Source organism: Rana temporaria, chromosome 4 (genome assembly GCF_905171775.1).
Source record: "Rana temporaria chromosome 4, aRanTem1.1, whole genome shotgun sequence".
In the NCBI taxonomy this organism is placed as follows: Eukaryota; Metazoa; Chordata; class Amphibia; order Anura; family Ranidae; genus Rana; species Rana temporaria.
This window is the reverse complement of record NC_053492.1, coordinates 61,458,021-61,479,786: the sequence shown is the minus strand read 5'-3', so window position 1 is coordinate 61,479,786 and position 21,766 is coordinate 61,458,021. Positions and strand designations below refer to the sequence as shown.

The window sequence follows — 21,766 nt, the reverse complement described above, 5'->3', positions numbered from 1 at the left end:
GAACACATCCCTAGGCACACGTAACCCCTTCAGCGTCACCTAGTGGTTAACCCCTTCACTGCCAGTGTCAATTTCACAGTAACCAGTGCATTTTTATAGCACTGATCGCTGTAAAAATGACAATGGTCCCAAAAATGTGTCAAAAGTGTCCGATGTGTCCACCATAAAGTTGCAGTCACAATAAAAATTGCAGATCACCGCCATTACTAGTAAAAAAATAATAATAATAATAATGGCATAATTCTATCCCCTATTTTGTAGACGCTATAACTTTTGCGCAAACCAATCAATATACGCTTACTGCGATTTTTTTTACCAAAAATATGTAGAAGAATACGTATCGGCCTAAACTGAGGATTTTTTTTTTTTATTTTATATATTTTTTGGGGATATTTATTATAGCAAAAAGTAAAAAATATTGGGAAAAAAAGGACGTCAATTTTGTTTGGGAGCCACGTCGCACGACTGCGCAATTGTCAGTAAAAGCGGCGCAGTGCCGAATCTCAAAAAGTGGCCTGGTCTTTGACCAGCAAAATGGTCCGGGGCTGAAGTGGTTAAAGTGTCACACTTTCAATTTTCAAAACTGCTTCTTGGAATTTTCTCATCACATAGAAAATGACCCCACTAACAATTAGGAAATCGCTAGAGAAGGGGCAGGTTCCATAGCTCTTCTTCCAGGAGAGCCATAGGCACCAAGTGAAAGACTGAGCATGGAAAAAATATATCAGCATATATAAGATATATATATTCTGATAAGGTGCAAAGTTTGCTTGAATCAATAAACTTTTCCTGCGCTGCAATCCTGCTTTCAGTGGAAAGAAAAGTCAGGCGTTGTATAATGAGCTGTCATCCGACATCATAGATCAGCCTATGGAGATTTAAGTCACACTTTCGGAGAGATGCTATATAAACTGCTCTGATCCTTCGTTTACATGAGGTCTGTTTGGCCTTGGGACATCCTGACATCTTATAGATTGGCTGTGTGAGATGCAGAAACCTGTCTGTTTAACATCGCCCATCTCAACGTGTGACGTAAATGGCTCAGAACTCTCTGCAGAAAGAGAATATACCATGTTCTGTGCATTTCAAATGTTTTCCTTTATTCATTTTCTTGGTAATAAAAAAGTGTATCCATTTTAATTTTTTATTTGTTTTCAATATCTTTTTATTAATTTTAACAATAATTTACATAATACAAATCATTCAATAGTTCATCCACTTGTATATACATTATCCAATTTAACTGGTCCAGGGTCATATTTCACAATTTCGGGATAAATATCCTTCTTTTTTTCCCACTTTTTATTACTTTCCCTGTCCTGTCATTAGGATCCCTTAAAAATGTACCTTTAAATATCATTCATTCTTTCATAACATCATTCACCCACTTACCCTAAAAAAACCCCCAAAAAAACCATATATAAATATTTTTCCTTCCTTCTCTCCTCTTAATCACTTCCTCTCCTCTTTCTTTTTTGCTCTTTTTTGCCCTTTCCCTCCTATCATAAAAATTCTATTATATTTACTGATAGCCAAAATTCATCCCATTGTTGCCACATTTTTGGTAGTTGATTTTTTACATACTCTTCCATTCTTATTTATTTTTTCCATATATTGTATTTCATTCATTTCACATATCCATTCTGCTATTGTTGGGGTTTCGGTCTTCTTCCATTTACGGGCTATTATTGTTCTGGCTGCTGTAATCATATGGTGAAAGATATCTATTTTTGTAGTTTTTATTGATCTTGATGTTATGGATAATATTATGTCCTTTATGTCTAGCTGTATCTCTATTCCTGACACTTTTCGATAGATTATAAGTATCTTATTCCAGAAATCCCTCACCTGCTCACACCCATACCAAATATGTACCATTGTTCCCCTATCCTTAACATCTCCAGCACATTTCTGTATTCTCTTTATTTATTTTGTTCAAAGCTACTGGATTCTAGTACCACCTCATCAATATTTTATAATTTCTTTCTTGGTATTTTATTGCTATTGATGTTGTATGTATTATTGATATTCCCTTTTCCCATTCTATTAGGGAGATTGGTATTTCTATCTCCTCCTCCCATTTTCTCATATATACCAATTCATTAATTGGTCCCGTAGGAATTAATAATTTATAGACTTTAGAAAGATTTATGTTACTTTCTTGATCTTCTATTAACCCCCCTGGCGGTATTCCCGAGCGTGACTCGGGGTGAATTTTTTGTGCTAAAATCGGTATCCCAGAGTCACGCTCGGGGTAGCTATGCAGAGCCTGCAGCGTGCGCTGGCTTACCTTGTTCCTAGATCCAGCGATGCCACCGCGCTGTGTGAGCGAGCGGGACCTCGCTCGATTCACACAGTGTCCCCGCGTGCCGTCGATCTCCGTTCCCTGTGACGTTACAACGCACAGGGGCGGAGATCGGCGCCAAATTCAAAAAAGTAAACAAACACTATACATACAGAATACTGTAATCTTATAGATTACAGTACTGTATGTAAAAAATACACACCCCCTTGTCCCTAGTTGTCTGCCCAGTGTCCTACATGTACTTTTATATAATAAAAACTGTTCTTTCTCCCTGCAAACTGTATATTGTCCATAGCAACCAAAAGTGTCCCTTTATGTCAAAAATGGTTTTAGAGCAGCTAGAAAACAGCGATAATAAATTATAATCACTTGCAGAATTGTGCGATAGCGATTTGTGGGGAAATTCGTCATAAAAAAAATAAAATAATGACAGCGACAATTCTGCAACTGAGCAAATTTCAGTGATTTTGAGTTGATTACATTATTGAATATTTTTTATTAGAATTATATTATTATGTGTTATAATTATTTATAATTATTTATTATATTATAATTTATAATTTTGTTTTTAAAAAAATGTCATACCCGGGATGCCTATTAGAATCTTGTTTGGTCAGATTTAAGTGAGTTATTCCTAAAAATTACAGGCCTACAATATAAAACGCCAAATTTCCTTGCAAATAATGGTACCGCTTACAGCACCTTTTTTCTGAAATAATCATACCGCCAGGGAGGTTAATAAATATTTATTTTCTATTTTTATGTTTTATTTATTTAAATATCAAATATTGCATATGACTATTTAAAATTTACCATTTCCAGCTAGCTGATATGACAATAGGCTGGTTTTCAAAAGTCTACCAGAAAAAAAAAACAGGCTTGTAAAAGGTCTGAGCTGAATGCAAAAAATGTCAATTTACTGAAACTCAGATAACACACACAGCTGAAAAAGTCAGAGAGGGCCTACCCTTTACCAATTCTTCTCTGCTTTGTCCTTGTGATTTTCTATTAGAGAAAGACAGAAAATAGAAAACACGTGCTGGGCATCATAGGAATGCGCTCAGGGTATGCCGAGTGTGCCTGGGCACACCCTAATCACCCCATGCGCATTAGCTTTATTAGTTTGTGTGGCGACAGAAAGATGGGAAAGATCTCCCCTTTACCGGCTCTTCCAAAAGAAAAGTGGTTACGCTCTTCCTTGTGCCAGCAGGGAGATCAATGTCCCGGGGCTATATATATATATATATCTATATATATATATATATATATATGTAGACACACACAAGTGTGTGTGTTTAAGCTTTAGGGTGCACACCCTAATGCAATAGGCTGCGCACACCTATGCTTGGCATTCTATTTGAAAAATGTAGAGGGCTCCACAAAACCAGTGTCATGGAAGCATTTCTAATGGCCCATTCATAATTAATAATTTTAACGCATGGCAGCACATAGTACACAGGTTAGCCATTGTTTTGAAGAAAAGAAAGGAGGGTGCAAATGTCTAGTGCATTACCCTCAACACCATTAATAATGATTGAAAATAGCCAAAACATACTCACAACATGAGATGATTCAAAGCATATAATTCAGTATCAGGGATGACAAATCTCTGCAATTTGGGAAGTTGACGCGTTTCGGGAGGCAAGCCCCCTTCCTTTTAATCATCTAATGTTTGAGTATGTTTTTGACTTTTTTCAACAAATATTAATTGGTGTTGAAGGTAATGCACTAGGTGTTTGTGCCCTCCTTTCTTTTCTTTATAGTGATTTGGAGTTTCGCCGCTCAAGGAGAGCAGCAACACTAGAGACATTAATAAGCATCGGAGTGAGCACAGAGGTTTAATTGTTTTTAGCAGGGCCGTCTTTAAGACAGGGCAAAAGGGGCAGCTGTCCTGGACCCTGTCATTCTTGTAAGGCCCAAAGCAGATGCCTCATACTTGCCAACTATCCCAGTTTAAATTCCCTTGTCCCTTTAGTCCTTTACTGTGTCCTGATATCTCAGTGTGAAGTGCTGCTACTAATGCTGCCCAGCTCTGCCCTATTGTTGTGTACAGATGACTCACCTGCAGACCCTGTTTTTACATGTAAATAACCATCATTAATATGTAAATAACAGGGGGACATTCATATGTAAATATCAGTGGCATTCATATGTAAATAGTTGAGGCCGTTTGCATACATATGTAAATAATGGCGGCATTCATGTGTATATCATGCCCCTCTGCAGTGAAGAAATTATGTTCTGTAACCTCTAGCAACCAATCAGTGATCAGTATTACTGTACAGTAATCTCTAGCAACCAATAAACAAGAAGAAACCATGTGCTGTAACCTCTAGCAACTAATCAGTGAGCTGTAATGTGTGATGTAACCTCTAGCAACCAGTCAGTAAGTGGTAATGATATGCTGTAACCTCTGTCAACCAATCGCAATCACTGCCTGATCTGATACAGTAAACTGATTTTAAGTCTAGCTGATATTTATTGTATGCCTCAGAGCAGGTGGAGAGCAAAATTGCATGGGGGGGCCCCAAGAAAATGTTTGCCGAAGGTCCAATCAACATTAAAGACGACCCTGGTTTTTAGCTATTGTTTTAAATGGTGTTAGTACACTGCACAATATTATATTGTAGACAATATTTAGTACAGTAGTATATGAAAAGCTAAAGGGCATCTAAAGCCATTTTAGTTTGCTTTGGATATGGCGGGAAAGTGCTAAAACCCCTATCAGGTTTTTATAGCTGTCTGTAAACCCGCTGGGAAGATTTCCTGCCTGTATTTGTCTGGGTGATCACTGTTACAGGACAGAAAACAGGTAATCCAAAACGTTCAAGTTGTCACTAGAACAAGAATAGAAATCTTCCAAAGGGAACCCTTGTCCTACAGACAGTCAGAGATTTCTCTCGCTTTAGAGAAAGTTCCTCTCTCTTCCTGTTGTGTCTCTGGGACAAGAAGTAAAATGAAATTTCCCAGTGGCACACAGTGGAATAAAAAATAAAAAATAAACACCCAAAAAAACAAAAAGGGGTTTAAACTAGGGTTGTCCCAATACCGATACTAGTATCGGTATCGGCACCGATACCGAGCATTTGCCAGAGTACTTGTGCTCGGGCAAATGCTCCCGATGCCTCACCCAATACCTGGACAGTCAGCGGTGATCAGTGTGTCGTAGAGTTACAAGCTTCTCCCCCCGCGACTTTCAGCTGCTTTAGTGAAATCTATACAGCGGTGATCAGTGCTTGTAACTCCCCCACACACGAACACCGCTGACTGTCCCTGCATCCTCCTCTGGGCCCCCTCCATTCTGCTGTCCCCCTTCGTTCTTCCTCCGCGTCCCCCCTTCATTCTGCTGCTTTCCCCCCTCCGTTTTTCTCCGTGTCCCCCTCCATTCTGCTGTTCCTCTCCATGTCCTGTTCCTTCCTTTTCCGAATGAACAGAGTCAGTGATCACTGACTCTGTCCATTCACATAACTGAAACATTGTAACCTCCTGTGATTACGATGTCTCAGTTTATGAATGGAGAGGAGACGCTGACTCTCTCCATTCATTTTTAGTGCAGACAAATTGACTGGGGAATCTCTATCCTCTGTCTCTTTCTGTCTCAAGGGGGAGATATCAGGGGTCTGTTAAGACCCCTGATATATCACCAAAGCCCCCCAACAGGGCTAATTAAAAAAAAAGGAAACCTTACAAATATTTTTTTTAAAAGTATCGGTAATCGATATCGGTGAGTACTTGAAAAGAAGTATCGGTACTTGTACTCTGTTTAAACAAAGTGGTATCGGGACAACCCTAGTTTAAACCATTCCCCATCCTAGCTAAGTTTTAACATGTACTTTATTTCATGATGACAGCCAAAATGATTTTCCATAAAAAAAAAAACAATAATTTTCCTCCTCTGTTTCAGATTGGTGACATGAGACACAAGATGCGTTTTGTATGGATCTTTATCTTGACGCTGATGGCGGCTGGGGTGACGCCGACTGATGGAAGCCTGGAATCATGGGGGGTCCCACAGTTGCTGTCTCTTTTGGTGAGTGTCAACAAGTAACACACTTAATGTTGTTCATGCAGCGTTCTCTCACAAACAGGGACAACCCTTCCAGCTTTAAACTCCAACCAAAGAATTGTACTTAAAGCGGGGGTTCATCCGCACATAACACTTTTTCCCCTTAGATTCCTGCTCGTTTTGTCTAGGGGAATCGGCTAGTTGTTTTAAAATATGAGCTGTACTTACCGTTTACGAGATGCATCTTCTCCGCCGCTTCCTGGTATGGGCTGCGGGACTGGGCGTTCCTATTTTGATTGACAGTCTTCCGAGAGGCTTTCGACGGTCGCATCCATCGCGTCACGATTTTCCAAAAGAAGCCGAACGTCGGTGCGTAGGCGCAGTATAGAGCTGCACCGACGTTCGGCTTCTTTGGGCTACGAGTGACGCGATGGATGCGACCGTCGGAAGCCTCTCGGAAGACTGTCAATCAAGAAGGAACGCCCGCTCCCGAAGACCCATACCCGGAAGCGACGGAGAAGATGCATCTCGAAAACGGTAAGTACGGCTCATATTTTAAAACAACTAGCTGATTCCCCTAGACAAAACGAGCAGGAATCTAAGGGGAAAAGATAAAAAAAAACATCATTGGGTGAACTCCCGCTTTAAGGTGTTACTAAACCCAGGAGCCTGCATTTACTATATCTGGTCTTCCTCAGTATAAACGCAATTATTTTCGTAAATATAAACTGCTAAATACCCTTTCTCGTCTTGTGACTTCTATCAATGTCTGGTTAAAGCTTCATTCTCCTCTGTCTGTCCTATAAGACTACCCCTTACCCTCTGTCTAGACAGTGCTGATTGGCCCTGTACTAATCACTTGCACCCCCACCCAGCAACAAATAATAATCTCTAGAAATACTTAGGAGCATGTACAGAGTGCCTCCTAGGGCTCTGGGCTATCAGCAGATGAACTGGGGACAGTAAAAGTAGGGGAATATCAGAGAAGACAGGCTCAAACAGCCTTTTTACACAATGTGGCGGATTAACCTCCTAGTTTCCACATTGAGTATAACAAGCATGCTTTAATGCATATACAGACATTTTACTGTTGTGGGTTTAGAAACACTTATATGTATATGATACATATGACTGTCCTTCACTATTTGTCTACTCTGGAACCTTTTCAATTGGTTTAATAAACTTGTTTTTTTTTGATAGAGATAAAAAAAAGCCCAATCAATATTTAGAAATAGAAATATAATCAGCTAATACAATATGTGCACTTGAATTTTGGTAAAGCTTGGCCTCACCCCCTTAATTCCTAATCCCTGCTACCGGCCATGGTAGCTTTTATCACATTAAAAACCCAATATAGGGGCTGGGAGATCAGAAAGGGTAACACAGTAAGAAGATAAAATGACCAGTGGCTGGACCAGTTTATATCTAGACATGAGCTATACTTTGGAACAGCAACTCAATGGAAGTGAATTTAAAGTATACCAAAAGCCAAACTTTTAAAATGTTTTGGATAGAGTAGGAAATGGTTAAAAACGTCTATCAGTTTGTTGTTGTTTGTTTATGTCCTGTCCTGTAAAGACAACAGGAAGTTAAGAGAATTTCTCCAAATGGAGGAAAATGCCTTCGCTATCACCATACCTCCCAACTGGCACAAATTGTGCGGGACTTTTAACGGAAGAGAAGAGTTCCCCCCACGCTCCTCAACACTCTCCCCGCTATTCTACTTTAACTGCAGGTCCGGCGGCACCCCCCCCCCCTCACTCAACAACTCTTATGGTCAGATCGTTTTCTCGGCAGCGTCCCGCGGTAGAAAACAATCCCCCCCCATTTCCTGCTCCCCCCAGTGTCCCACAGGTCAATGTATGGCTATCACCAAGACAGGTATCCCCAATGCCAACATTAGGAAGCTTTCCTTTTACTTCCTGTCCTGCTGGCACAACAGGAAGTGAGAGGGAATTTCTCCTACATGATGGAAATCGCTTATGCCGCGTACACACGACTGTTTTTATCGACGTGATTTGTCGTGATTCCTCTCAAGCCTGCCTTGCATACACACGATCGTGAAAAAAAAATACTCGAGCAAAGCGCGGTGACGTACAACATGTACGACGGCACTATAAAGGGGAAGTTCCAATGGAATGGCGCCACCCTTTGGGTTGCTTTTGCTAATTTCCCCGTCTCATAACTTGCATCTGAGCATGCATGTTTTTTTCCCCCTCGTTAAAGCGTACACACGACCGTTTTTCACGACGTGAAAAAGAACGACATGAAAAACTACGAGAAAAAATAGAGCAGGTTCTAAATTTTTAACGGACATTTTTCTCGTCGAAAAACGGTCGCGTGTACGCGGCATTAGATAGCTGTCACTATGGCAGGTGTTCCCATTAGAAGATTTCCATCTTGGATCCTCCCCCCTGCTTTTTTTCCCAGTGACAATGGTCACACCGACACTGACAAAAATAAAACCTTTACAGGAATCTAACACTTTGCCACTCCATCATCTAACATGTAAAAAAAATAAAGTTATGGATTTAGATACACTTCAAATAGTCAGTGGTAAAGGTAGCCCTTCCATCATGGTAATGTGTTTGGCATTATTACTCAATGGAGGCATGGACCTGGAGAGCTGAACCCATATTAAGAGAACTTGTAAAGACCAAAATATGGAATCTGCGATTGATGGATCTTTTTGTAGGTAAAAAGTTCCAGGGCCGTCATCCTGATCCTTCCTTTTCTACCTGGTGTGTCACTAACCTGGAACCAGCAGGTGAATACAACTGTCAGATCATCTAATATGCACATGGTTATACATGGGTATACTTGGTCAGTGAGTCCAGGGCTGATCCTAGGGTCACAGGCGCCTGGGTGCAGAAATATTTCTGGCGCCCTCACATGGGCGTTGTCCTTTTACTAACTTCTCCCCTTTACATCTCATTATACATCACATCTGTAGATGGACTAGGTGCAGGAATGGGCAGGGGCTGTGTATCCTATGCAATCTATCATGCCATAAAACATCTAGAGCAGGGGCAGCCCAGAGCACGTGTAAAGGGATGCTGGGAATGCCATCCCCAGCACACAGCACACTGAACACTGTGACTCACCTAGATTCTCTCTCTGTGCAGCCTGAGATAGAGATGGGAGTGGGAGGAATTCAAACTGGAGTTGGTGGAGACAGTGCGGGATCCAAGACTCCCAGTGTTAGGAATTAATTCCTGCACATCAGCACTCAGCAGCCACTGAAAACTAGAACCCTCATGTCAGGAAGAGGTGCGGCCCCTCCCCCGAGCACTGCCAGGCTGGACGGGCTGCCCTATGCTCACACATCAGTTTTGGACGGACACACACCTATGCTCAGAACACTAGTTCTGGATGGACACAAACCAGGAGAGAAGGAGGGAGGGGAGAACTCTGGCACTTCAGCTCCCCCACCTCTGCAGGCGCCTGGGTGCAATGCACCCTGTGCACCCTGCCTAGGAGCGGCCCTGAGTGAGTCACTAAAGCAGGGGTTGAACATTTATGAGACAAGGAGGGCTGAAATGCAACCTCTGACATCACCAAAGGGCTGCACATAATGTTCAATATACGTAATGCTTGAGAGGACTGTTAGAATGTGGACATGCTACATCTTTGGCTGGAGATGTGCTGCAGAAGACAATGTGAAACTGGGAACATGTTACGTGGAGTTAGTAGAGATCATTGCTATTAACCATATAAATGTTTCCACCAGCGACGTCCTGTTCAAAAAGGGCTCAGGAAAGCCGACCCCTAATATCTATGCACCGACCCCTAATCTCCATGTGGGGCACAGGACGCATAGATTTTTACAAGCTTTTTTTTTTTTTGTGAAGCACATGATTAAAGCCTGAAGCTCTAATTGGCTTCAAAAAGATTGGGCCCCACTTGTGGCATTAACAAATCAAAATTCGCTATTCTCACTTGGCTTCTCTTCCCAGGTAGGAGAGGAGGGAGGGAGGACAAGCCGGGGAAACCGCTGAAGCCACCCGTGACCTGGATGGAGTAAGTGTGGACCTGGCGGGGGTTGGGGCATTTGTTTGCTCCCCCAAAAAAATGGAGCACCAGCCGCCACTGGTTTCCACTACAGACTGCTGAGGTTGGAGGGCCATACATCATCTACCAAAGGGACAAATGCGGTCACAGGTTGGGAATCAGGGCACCAAAGGATAATGCAGCCTCAGAGTTTGAGATTTTAAAAACAAGTCAGCAATGGCAGCTTCCATTTCTATTCTTTCAGAGTCTCCTTATGTTACTTGGTCTTGGTAATGGAGCATTGACCTGTTAGCTGTAGTGTTTCTACTTATAAGTGATGTCTGGTTTAAAAACTTAAAGCGGGGGTTCACCTGCAATTTTTTTTTTAAAAGCCAGCAGCTACAAATACAGCAGCTGCTGGCTTTTAAAACATGGACACTTACCTGTCCAGGTCGCCCGTGACGTCGGCAGCCGAAGCCGAGCGGTAGCTTGGCTTTCGGCTTCCCCCGCCGCCATCCTCGGTGAGAGAATCGGGCAGTGAAGCGCTGTGGCTTCACTGCCCGGTTCCCTACTGCGCATGCGCGTGTCATGCTGCGCCGTTCCCACCGGTCTCCTTGTGTTCTGGGAGCCGAGTGTTTCCCAGAACACAACGGGGGGGGGGGGAGGGGTGGTTGACGTGGAGGGGCCGGACTCCCGCGGGAGTCTATACCAGGCAGTGGTGCAAATACCTGTTTTATACAGGTATCTGCACCCCCTCCCCCCTGAAAGGTGTCAAATGTGACACCGGAGGGGGGGGGGTTCAGTCTGTTACAGCGTGACAAATTTGCTATCTCCATTACAAACGCTACTTTTACCGAAGGTGCGCTCCCGTCTCATACTTTATTCTGAGCATGTGCGGGTTTCTAAGCATACACACGAACGTGTTTCTCATCGAAAACCAGCCCGACGAGAAACGCGACGAGAAAATTGAGACTCCCGTCGAGGAAAAAGAGAACTTGTTCTCTTTTTTTCTCGTCGAGTTCCTCAACAGTTTTCTCGATGAAAAACATACACACAACCGTTTTCCTCTGCAAAAAAGCTCTGCCACCAAGTTTCTTGATGGATTCTGACGAGGAAAACGGTCATGTGTACGAGGCCTTAGAGTGACAACGCTGCTCCTTCATAGATGCAATACAATAAGTGAGCGTTGTCATCCTAGGACAGGAAATTAATTACTGGCAGGATCACCATATGAAAATAAAGGGGCAAAAGGCCTAAAGAAGAAAATGACTGCAGCCACTACATACTGTATAAGGACTTGTAAGATGCAATATATTTCCTTTTAAATAAGGTTTAGCTATGATGTGGATGATAAGATTATGTAGATAACATATGGCACATTTTCTCATAACTCAGATCATATGGATGTCACCAGCACTTAATCTTTGCTCAAACATGACCTTTATTCAGTCACAGATCTAGACGTGTTTCACATTCACATGAGGATCCTCTTTATCAAGGTAACAGTGATAATGAACAAAATGCAGAAATACCTTATAAAGTCACTATAAGCATTTGCTAACACCTACCCAAACCAATTAAGGCCACCTATCACCAATGCAAATATACAATTAATACAAACATTTCTGTTTTTATTTCATCAAATAAGGCCTCATTTATGAGTCTGAATTTTTTTTTGGAGCTATTGTTTTCGTGGGAAAAAAATAGCAAAATACTAAAAATAATTATAAAGATATAATATACATGTAGCACCCCCTTACTTTCAGTATGGGCACTACGCTAAAGTTAGTGGGGAATGGGAGAGTTATTTTGCTCCCATTCACAATTGGCTAAATTGGGACTTCTGTCGTTCCAGAAATGTCTACTGGGTCAGTCTGTGCTCCAGGGATGCGGTGCCATCCCTGGCCGGCAGTTGGCACCAGAGGGGTTCTGGCAGGGCAAGTTTTCCCCAGCAGCCAATCAGAAGAGTTTTCCCTTGCGGGGCATGCTGGGGGAGAGTATATCTGTGACAGATGTCATGTGCTCTTAAATCTTCGCGGGGTCCCGGTTCCAGGTGAGGCATCCACCTTTAGGGTGCGCGCATCCATGGACCCCGCCAATGCGGCCCACCTGGCCAAATTTGCAGCCTACACAGAACCTCATCTAGAGGTGAAAAGGGACTCCAGTGACTTACTAGGGTCCCCAGTTTTATTGAGAGGATCCCAGGCTGGGTGCAGTTCGATCGGGGGGTCGGCTTGAGGAGAACCTGGAGGCAGGTTGTCCAACAGGGCTTGAACGAACCAATCGGGGATCTGGTGACCGGAATGCTGACAGGTATGCTTTGCTGTCATCCGGTGACCTATGCTAAAACTTACTGGGAGGATTTGCTTAAATCATCCATCTAGCTCGCTTAAAGTAATAGGCCTGTGGCAGAGGCCCTAGAGCAAGGCCTGTGAGAGAGACCTGTTCCTCCCAGAAAATCCTAAGTGACACCTCGGCTGCCAGGCTTATGATAGGGGTCTGTCCGGGGGCACTTCACCCACTCTGGCTAGAGTGGCGACGAACCACAATCTAATACTACTGAGGGCAGGACTGCTCGGTTCATATCCAGGCCTGACACTGCAAGGTTTCTCTCTTTTCCTTCATCAGCCTTTTCTTTCCCATTTGATGTTGATGTTGGCCGTGTTGGCCTGGAAATAAAGCATTGGAAAACCTTTATTCACTGTCTGGACCTTCGCTCACTGCTCTGTTTCTCCAAATGCACCCCTAGACTGCCTTAAGGTAACTTAAAAAAGCCGATCCCAACAACAAATCAGCGGCTCCTCCGGGGGTAGCGCTACATACACTATATTGTCAAAAGTATTGGGATGTCTGCCTTTACACGCACATGAACTTTAAAGGAGAAGTATAGTTAAAGCTTGTTTTACTGTACTTCCTTGGATCAATTTGTTTTGCATTCCTGTGACGCGTTTTCAGCAGAGAGTGGGCTGAAGTCTGCTCTTCGCTGACGTGAGGGATTTCAGTCCAGGCATCGCATCATCATTACAATAAAGTATGGATCCGCCACTGCCGCCAGGTGCCTGGACTGACACTTGTCTCAGGCTCTTAGGCCCCGTACACACGACCAGTTTCCTCGGCAGAATTCAGCTTCCGACCGAGTTTCTGGCTGAATTCTGCCGAGAAACCCGGCCGTGTGTACACTTTCGGCCGAGGAAGCCGACGAGGAGCTTGACGAGGAAATAGAGAACATGTTCTCTATTTCCTCGTTGTTCTATGGGAGCTCTCGGCCCGCCGAGCTCCTCGGCGGCTTCAGGGCTGAACTGGCCGAGGAACTCGATGTGTTTGGCACGTCGAGTTCCTCGGCCGTGTGTACGGGGCCTAAGACGCTCCCCGCCCCTCCAGAGCTCAGCGCTCCAGTGAGCGAGGAGGAAGAAGAGCAAAGAGCTGTGACTGATAGTCTACAGCTCTCTGCTCTGGGATCTCTGATAACTGAGGGATCAGTGATGTTCGATCGCTCGGTTTTCAGTGTAGAGGCACAGTTGCAGCATCGGACCAATGCTGCATCCAGCTAGGTGGAAAAAAATCCTTTACTTCTCTTTTAATGACATCTCAGTATTAGTCTATAGGGTTCAATATTGAGTTGGCCCACCCTTTACAGATAAAACCGTTTCAACTCTTCAATCCAGATCACAATGGTTGATGCTATCATATAACTAAAACTTTGGGGTTGATTTACTAAAGGCAACTAGTCTGTGCAATTTGCAAAGTGCAGTTGTACTCTGCAAGTGTAATTGCTCCCGAGCTTAGTAAATGAGGTAAGGCTTCATTTCCCAAAGTATACCCAATCACATGCAAGGGAAAAAAAGAGCATTTTTGCTTGCACATGATTGGATAATGAAAGTCAGCAGAGCGTCTGCTCATTTACTAAGCTCCGGAGCAGCTGCTCTTGCAGAATACAAGTGCACTTTGCAAAGTGCACAGACGATTCGTCGTTCGTAAATCAACCCCATAGTGTCTGTGGCACCAGTTAGCTAAGGTATGACCCCAGCCACCAAACAAGGCCTCGGGGACTAACCCAGCTGACCTCAGACACTGGTCTTACCACTACCCAGTCACTATGAATTGAACCGTACCAATTAGAGGATGCCATACCTAAGATTGGTCCTCACTGTTTTGCCAGTAACACCAGATTTAGACCCCTGGCAAAAACTCCAGGTATACCCAGGGATGGACTGGCCATTGGGACTACAGGGAGTTTCCCGATGGGCCGATGGCTCAGTGGGCCTGCTTCAGTGACAGCGGACCGCCGCCCCCCTCCGCTCCTCTGTGTCTCCCTTCCTGCAGCGCTCACCTCCTCTCCCTCCCCGCAGTGCTCACCTGGGGGGAACAAAGAAGCAGAGAGAGGAGCAGGGGGGACGACAGAAGAGTATGGGGGAGGGGACAGACAGCTGACTCAACAGCTATGGCCTGGGAGTTTCTCACTTCTGCCTAATCTAGTCCCATAAGGGGGGGGCACCAAACTGATTCCTTGCCCCGGGTGAAATAATGTCTAGCTTCCCCACTGGCACTGCCTATAAGAGTACCAGTACCAGCCGTTCTACTATAATAAAGTAGAACAGCTAGTGGCTAGTGAAGGGGGAGAGGGGGCTTGGGTGGCCGGGGGGGTGCAGGAGTTGTCCGGCCGCCATGGGAGAGACCTGTCAAAGTGGGCCAGTCTGGATGAAGTTCAGGGCCAAATTTTTGTCCCAGTCCAGTCCTGGGTATACCTTATGTTTGGGAGTAATTCTCTCCCAGGAAGTCGCAGGTGTCGCACAGAGGGTACGAAATTAGTGACAGGCTGGAATACACAGCAGTTGTATTCTGATGCACATCTGTATAGTACTTGCATATGGGGATGTATGCGCCACCTTAAACTTTTATTTTCAAGCTTGTTTTCCTTTTTATTTTCATGCACTATATGGTATCAGGACAACAGAAACAGAACAGGACTTCTGGAATCTCCCCCTGTCCTCTTGTACATAACTGATAACAGTGCAGAGGGCACAGGCAGCTATCAACTGCCAAGGTTTCTGTCAGGATCAACATTTTTTTTGTACGTATCAAATAGATACAATGGGCCAGATTCAGATACAATGGCTTATCTTTAGTTGGGCGTAGCGTATCCTATTTACGCTACTCTGCCGCAACTTAGACAGGCAAGTGCAGTATTCACAAAGCACTTGCTCCGTAAGTTGCGGCGGCGTAGCGTAAATGGGCCGGCGTAAGCCTGCGTAATTCAAAGTAGGCTGGTAGGGGGCGTGTTGTATGGAAATGAATCGTGACCCCACGTAAATGACGGGCCTAACGAACGGCGCATGCACGCACATGCTCAGTATCACGTTGAATTTTCTCCGTAAATTATGCCGGCTCAATGGTTAGTCGACGTGAACGTAACTTACGCCCATCCCCAAAATGCACCCCAAGATACGGCAGGATAGGAGACTTACAGTTATCTTGGAAACTGTGAGGCTATCTGATTCTTTGAATCAGGCGCCAAGATACGACGCCTCACATTCAGATTTACGACGGCGTATCTAGAGATACGCCATCGTAAGTTGTTTCTGAATCCGGGCCAATATTTGCAATGGTATATTTAAAGGCCTAAAAAGGTAACAAACAAGAGAAGTTCATTGTTAGGATTTACACACACTTTAATTGGCCTTCTTCATTGGATGCCATGGACTCTCTGGCGCCCTTTCTCTGCCAGTCCTGACCCCCCCCCCCCCCACCCCATTCTCATTTACTACATTTACACTCTGACTGTTGGTGCTTCTGTCACAACGTTGCATCTGCATATGATTTGAGGCTGAATAAAGCTCATATTTGGGCAATGATGGAGGTGACATCTACATATCGCCTGCCTTGAACAGATTGTAAAGCATTCAGACTGTTTTCATGTATAACTAAACTCATTTCCAAAAGAATGTCAGACTCGCAGCTATTTTGTTGCCTTCTCCATAGTAGCTAATTTAATCAAATCCAATCACTTGCTTGGCTCGCTTTAGACACAAAACCTCAGAGTCCACAATTTTTCTATATATGGCTATGAGATTTATGACATAAATAATTGCTTATCCACGGTGTTTGGTCTAGGCTTGGAAAAAACATCTCATATAACCATAAGACATCCTGTAATAATTAAAACATTGAGGAACACATAAAGTTGAGTTTTAGGACATGTTGTGTGGCCGGAAAACAGATGTTGGCCCATTGTTTTAAAATTCATTTTGAATTCATTTTCGCGATCGTTAAAACTCTAGATTATGTATGACCATAGACTGTATGCAAATAGGGGCAGATCCACGTAGCGCGGCGCATTCTTCCGTCCGGCGTAGCGTATCTCTGATACGCTACGCCGCCGTAACTTACAGGTTTTTTTTTGTACCCTGAAAGAAATTCCGCCGTAAGTTACGGTGGCGTAGTGTAACTTAGGCGGCGTAAGGGCACGCAATTCAAATGTATGTGATGGGGGCGTGTTTTATGTTAATACGTCTTGACCCGACACAAATGGCGTGTTTTTTAACTGCGCATGCGCCGTCCGTGGGGGTATCCCAGTGCGCATGCTCGAAATTAACCCGCAACAAGCCAATGCTTACGACGTTGACGTCATTCTACGCAAAGCCCTATTCGCGAACGACTTACGCAAACGACGTAACATTTTCAAAATTTGACGCGGGAACGACGGCCATACTTAACATAGGATACGCCTCATATAGCAGGGGTAACTATACGCAAAAAAAAGCCTTGCGGAAACTACGTAAAAAAATGCGCCGGCTGGACGTACATTCGTGGATCGCCGTATCTAGCTAATTTGCATACTCGACGTGGAATTCGACGGAAACGCCACCTAGCGGCCAGCGTAAATATGCACCTACGATTCGACGGCGTACTAAGACGTACGCCTGTCGGATCGAGCCCAGATTCAGTCGTATCTTGTTTTGTGGATACAAAACAAAAATACGACGGGGCATTTTAAAAATTACGTGGCGTATCCATAGATACGCCGGCGTAATTCGTTTGTGGATCTGGCCCATAGTTTTTCAGATGTCTGCCTTCAGAGTGCACCTGTAAACAAGGCCAATTTTAGAAATGGGTGGACAAGTAGCTAATGAAGGTTATTTACGAAAACTGGAGAGTGCAAAATCTGGAGCAGCTCTGCACAAAAAAACTGTTTCCAGGTGTACCAGATTCTGAGTGCAACAGTTTTAGTAAATCCCCCCCAATGTCTTATAAGTGGGCATCCAACAGTCCAGGATTGCAAGGGTATGCATAGCCCCTGTGTTTTAGGAGGGCCTCTCAACAGTCCAGGATTCTAATGCCGCGTACACACGGTCGAAATTTTCGACAGGAAAGGTTGGATGTGAGCTTTTGGTCGGAAATTCCAACCGTGTGTAGGCTCCATCTGACTTTTTCTGTCAGAATTTCCAACAGCAAAAATTTGAGAGCTGTTTCTCTATTTTTCTGACGGGAAAAGTTCTTGTCGGAAATTCCGATCGTCTGTTCCAACGCGCAAAAAAAAAACCACGTATGCTCAGAATCATTGAACTTCATTTTTCTCGGCTCGTTGTGGTGTTTTATGTCACTGCATTCTTGACAGTCGGAATTTTGTGTGACCGTGTGTATGCAACACAAGTTTAAGCCTAAATTCAGTCGAAAAAAAACCCCATGGTTTTCTTGTCGGAATTTCCGATCATATGTACGTGGCATTAGGGTATATATAGCCAATGTTTCACTGGAAGGCCCCCCAACAATAATGGATTCCAAGGACATACATAGCCAAAGTCTGTTGGGAGAGCTGTCAAACAATCCTGAATTCCAAGAATATGCATACCCAATGTCTCATAGGAGTGTTCCTCAACAGTCCCGGATTCCAAGGTTATCCATAACCAATGTCTTGTAGAAGGGCCCCCATTAACAGTCCTGAATTCCAAGGGTATACATAGCCAGTGTCTGAGGCCTCGTACACACGACCAGTTTCCTCGGCAGAATTCAGCTTCCGACCGAGTTTCTGGCTGAATTCTGCCGAGGAAACTGGTCGTGTGTACACTTTCGGCCGAGGAAGCCGACGAGGAGCTCGGCGAGGAAATAGAGAACATGTTCTCTATTTCCTCGTTGTTCTATGGGAGCTCTCGTCCCGCCGAGCTCCTCGGCGGCTTCAGTGCTGAATTGGCCGAGGAACTCGATGTGTTTGGCACGTCGAGTTCCTCGGCCGTGTGTACGAGGCTTCATTGTATGTTATAATTTCTAACAGATTTTTTTGCGTGAAAATGCCTTAAATGCAAGAACAAAAATATAAAATATTGTAGCTTGTCAATTATTTTGTGTGGTGGCTGCATTTGTTTGTTTTTTTGGTTTTTTTATCTGGTAATCCTGTCAGTCCTAGGGTGGCAATGCTCAAATGCTCATTGTATGATGGAGCCGCCTAGGACAAGACATGGGTTGAGACTCTAGAACACCTCCCTCTCTCCTCATCATTACAACATAAGGGGAGTGTGATACATTTGCCTATAGGTCTCAGTTTACTGCTCCCTGCTAGCCAGGTTATTGATGTGCTAATGTCCCCTCACTATTTCTAAAGGTTAATTGATCTATTGTGTTGTGTGAAGGAGAGCTGGGTTTAAGTGGCTTGGGTTAATTATTCTGATTGCTTCATTGTGGTAATTATCTCTCTATATGCGGGGTCGAGCGGTCTGGTTGATGTATTCAGTACAGCTAGTGCTCAGCGTCATTGATGTCATTGTCTAAAGAAAATGTGTTTCAGCATCGGCCCCGTCGTGTCTACCAACTCATCTGTATGGAAGCCCCAGTGTGAGGGGGGCGGAGATTTGTCATTGTAACAGTTTTGGAAATGACATATAAGCTGTGTGTGTTATAACATTAAAGTCTGTGTTGTTCAAGCAGTAAGCTGGTCTCATGTGTGGCTTTCTGGGCGATTCCAGGGATATCCCTCCTCGTGGAGTATTGGGGTGATTTTCGTTATGGGAAGAAGGGAACGTTGACGGGGATATCATACCGATACCGTCACAATTGGTTGGTAGCAGTGGGATTTTTCCCTTCTATTCCCCTTCACACCCGGATTCCAAGCAGACACTGGAAGAACTACTGGAAGTTCGTGGAAGGATTGCTAGCAACAAAACCAAGCGGGTCATCATAGCAGAATCAATGGAGCTAGACCAGGAGGACGGGATTGCAGCAACGCCAGCAGTACAAGAGATGGAGACACCAGTGATTCAGGAGGAGGAATCGCCAGCCAACAAGCTAATGAGAGAGAATCTAGCGTGGTTCGGCCCGAACCCAACGCCAGATGTGGTACTGAAAGTGATGGACATGTTAGTAAACGCAGAGCTACAGTTAAAACTGGCAGCAGTCCAACAAGCAGCCGCACCTTCTACGAACAGTGAGTACAGCACAGCAGACGCAAGGAAGATTCCGTTTAGCGCTTTTAAAGCTTTTGATGAAAAGGACTGTGAGATTGATAACTTCCTGGCGGATTTTGAGCGACAATGTAACCTGCACCGAATAGCTAGAGGAGACTGGGTTGCAATATTGTCAGGCAAACTGTCAGGCAAAGCTTCTGATGCTTTCCGGACCGTGCCAGATCAGGATATTCATAGCTACGCCCGGGTTAAAGAAGTGCTCCTGGCTCGTTATGCAGTAACCCCAGAGTCCCACCGACAGAAGTTCAGGGACTCACGCAAAACCACGAAAGACTCTTATGCGGAATGGGCATGCCAATTGTCCCGGTCGGCCTCTAACTGGGCTAACAGCAGCCAGGCCACCACCGCAGAGGACATTTTGCAACTAATGCTCCTGGAGCAATTTTACAATCACATCCAGACGGACGTCAAGGATTGGGTGAGAGATCGCAGGCCCATGACTCTACCAGAGGCCGCGAAGTTGGCGGATGAATATGCAGATACTCGCAAGACGAACCAGGTCACACCACAGGAACAACCTCCACCACAAACGGTGCCCTCACACCCACCAACCGCTAGATACCAACCTCCTAACAGACCGGTGACCTCTAGCCCTCGCTATCATCGCCAGGAGGGCAACGAACAACGCTGCTTCCGGTGCAAACAGCTGGGTCACTTCAAGCAGAATTGCCCCATGAATGACAACACCAGGTCAAATTGGTCTCAACCTGGGTACCGCCCACCAGCAGCAGCCCATTGTGTAGACTCGGCTTGGGATCCAAAGGAGCTGGGTCAGGAAGAACCATTGGGCACCCCTTACGAAGCCCTCATGGTACAATCTGTTATTACGGACAACAGGGAACACCATTGTCAGCTGGTCATGGGCGACAGCCCTGAGCCGGAGGGGCCCTGGAGGGAGCTGGGCGGAAAGAGGCACCGCCGGCCACCCCTCAAGAAGAAGAGGTCCTGGAAGCCGTATAACAAGCTGACCTGGGAGGAGAAGAAGCGACTGGAGGAGAGGGAGTCGCAGCGGGCGTCCCAGATGCGTGCCGAGATGTTCGCCAAGGGCCCACCGGTGGCCCCTTACACCACCACCCAGTTCCTGATGATGAAGGACCACGTGGAGAGCCTGCAGGACATGAGCAAGCAGGAGCTGATCCGTGAGTACATAGAGCTGGAGGAGTGCATAAGCCGCATGGAGGAGGAGAACAACCACCTGAGGTCACAGCAGGCTGTCCCCCCCAGGCTCCATGAACTGGAGATGGAGCTGGAGAAGCTCCAAGAGGAGAACCGGCGGCTGCGGAGGGAGCAGGGGGTGGCTGACCTTATGGGGCTCTGAGTCCCCTCCCCCCCCCCGGACTCTGAGCACTGGTGCTACAGCATTTCAACAAATATAACTTTTTCTTTTTATGAATCTCCTGGGATTGTCACTTCAGAGCCATAACCTGCCCCCTCCCATAGCGGGACACCTAGACGGCGGCGCACAGACCCATTCGCTGTCTTCACACTGACTTCTGGTGACTTTGCAGATCGCACAAAGACTTGGGGACTGACCGGCGTGTGATCTGACGACCCGGTGACATACCTGAGTCTGAAGCAGTTGCCAAGGGAGGTCAGTCATGCCAAACGGAGTTAACCTCTGACTAATAGCTCTGAACCCGTCAACCCTACTGGACCAGGGAAGGTCCAACCGGGTTTGCCGGAGCAGGGAGCAAAAGGGGGGCCATTGTGATACATTTGCCTATAGGTCTCAGTTTACTGCTCCCTGCTAGCCAGGTTATTGATGTGCTAATGTCCCCTCACTATTTCTAAAGGTTAATTGATCTATTGTGTTGTGTGAAGGAGAGCTGGGTTTAAGTGGCTTGGGTTAATTATTCTGATTGCTTCATTGTGGTAATTATCTCTCTATATGCGGGGTCGAGCGGTCTGGTTGATGTATTCAGTACAGCTAGTGCTCAGCGTCATTGATGTCATTGTCTAAAGAAAATGTGTTTCAGCATCGGCCCCGTCGTGTCTACCAACTCATCTGTA

General features: G+C 45.0%; 1 protein-coding gene across 2 annotated transcripts in view; it reads left to right on the top strand.

Moving 5' to 3' along the window:
- LOC120936255 (adhesion G protein-coupled receptor F5-like) overlaps positions 1-21,766 on the top strand; it is a 285,594-nt gene that overhangs the window by 164,397 nt on the left and 99,431 nt on the right. For both annotated transcript variants that reach the window (XM_040348474.1, XM_040348473.1), the window contains exon 2: positions 6,210-6,335. In XM_040348474.1, the coding sequence (XP_040204408.1) occupies positions 6,219-6,335 (117 nt within the window). In that variant the 5' untranslated portion in view covers positions 6,210-6,218. The remainder of the gene's footprint in view (positions 1-6,209; positions 6,336-21,766) is intronic.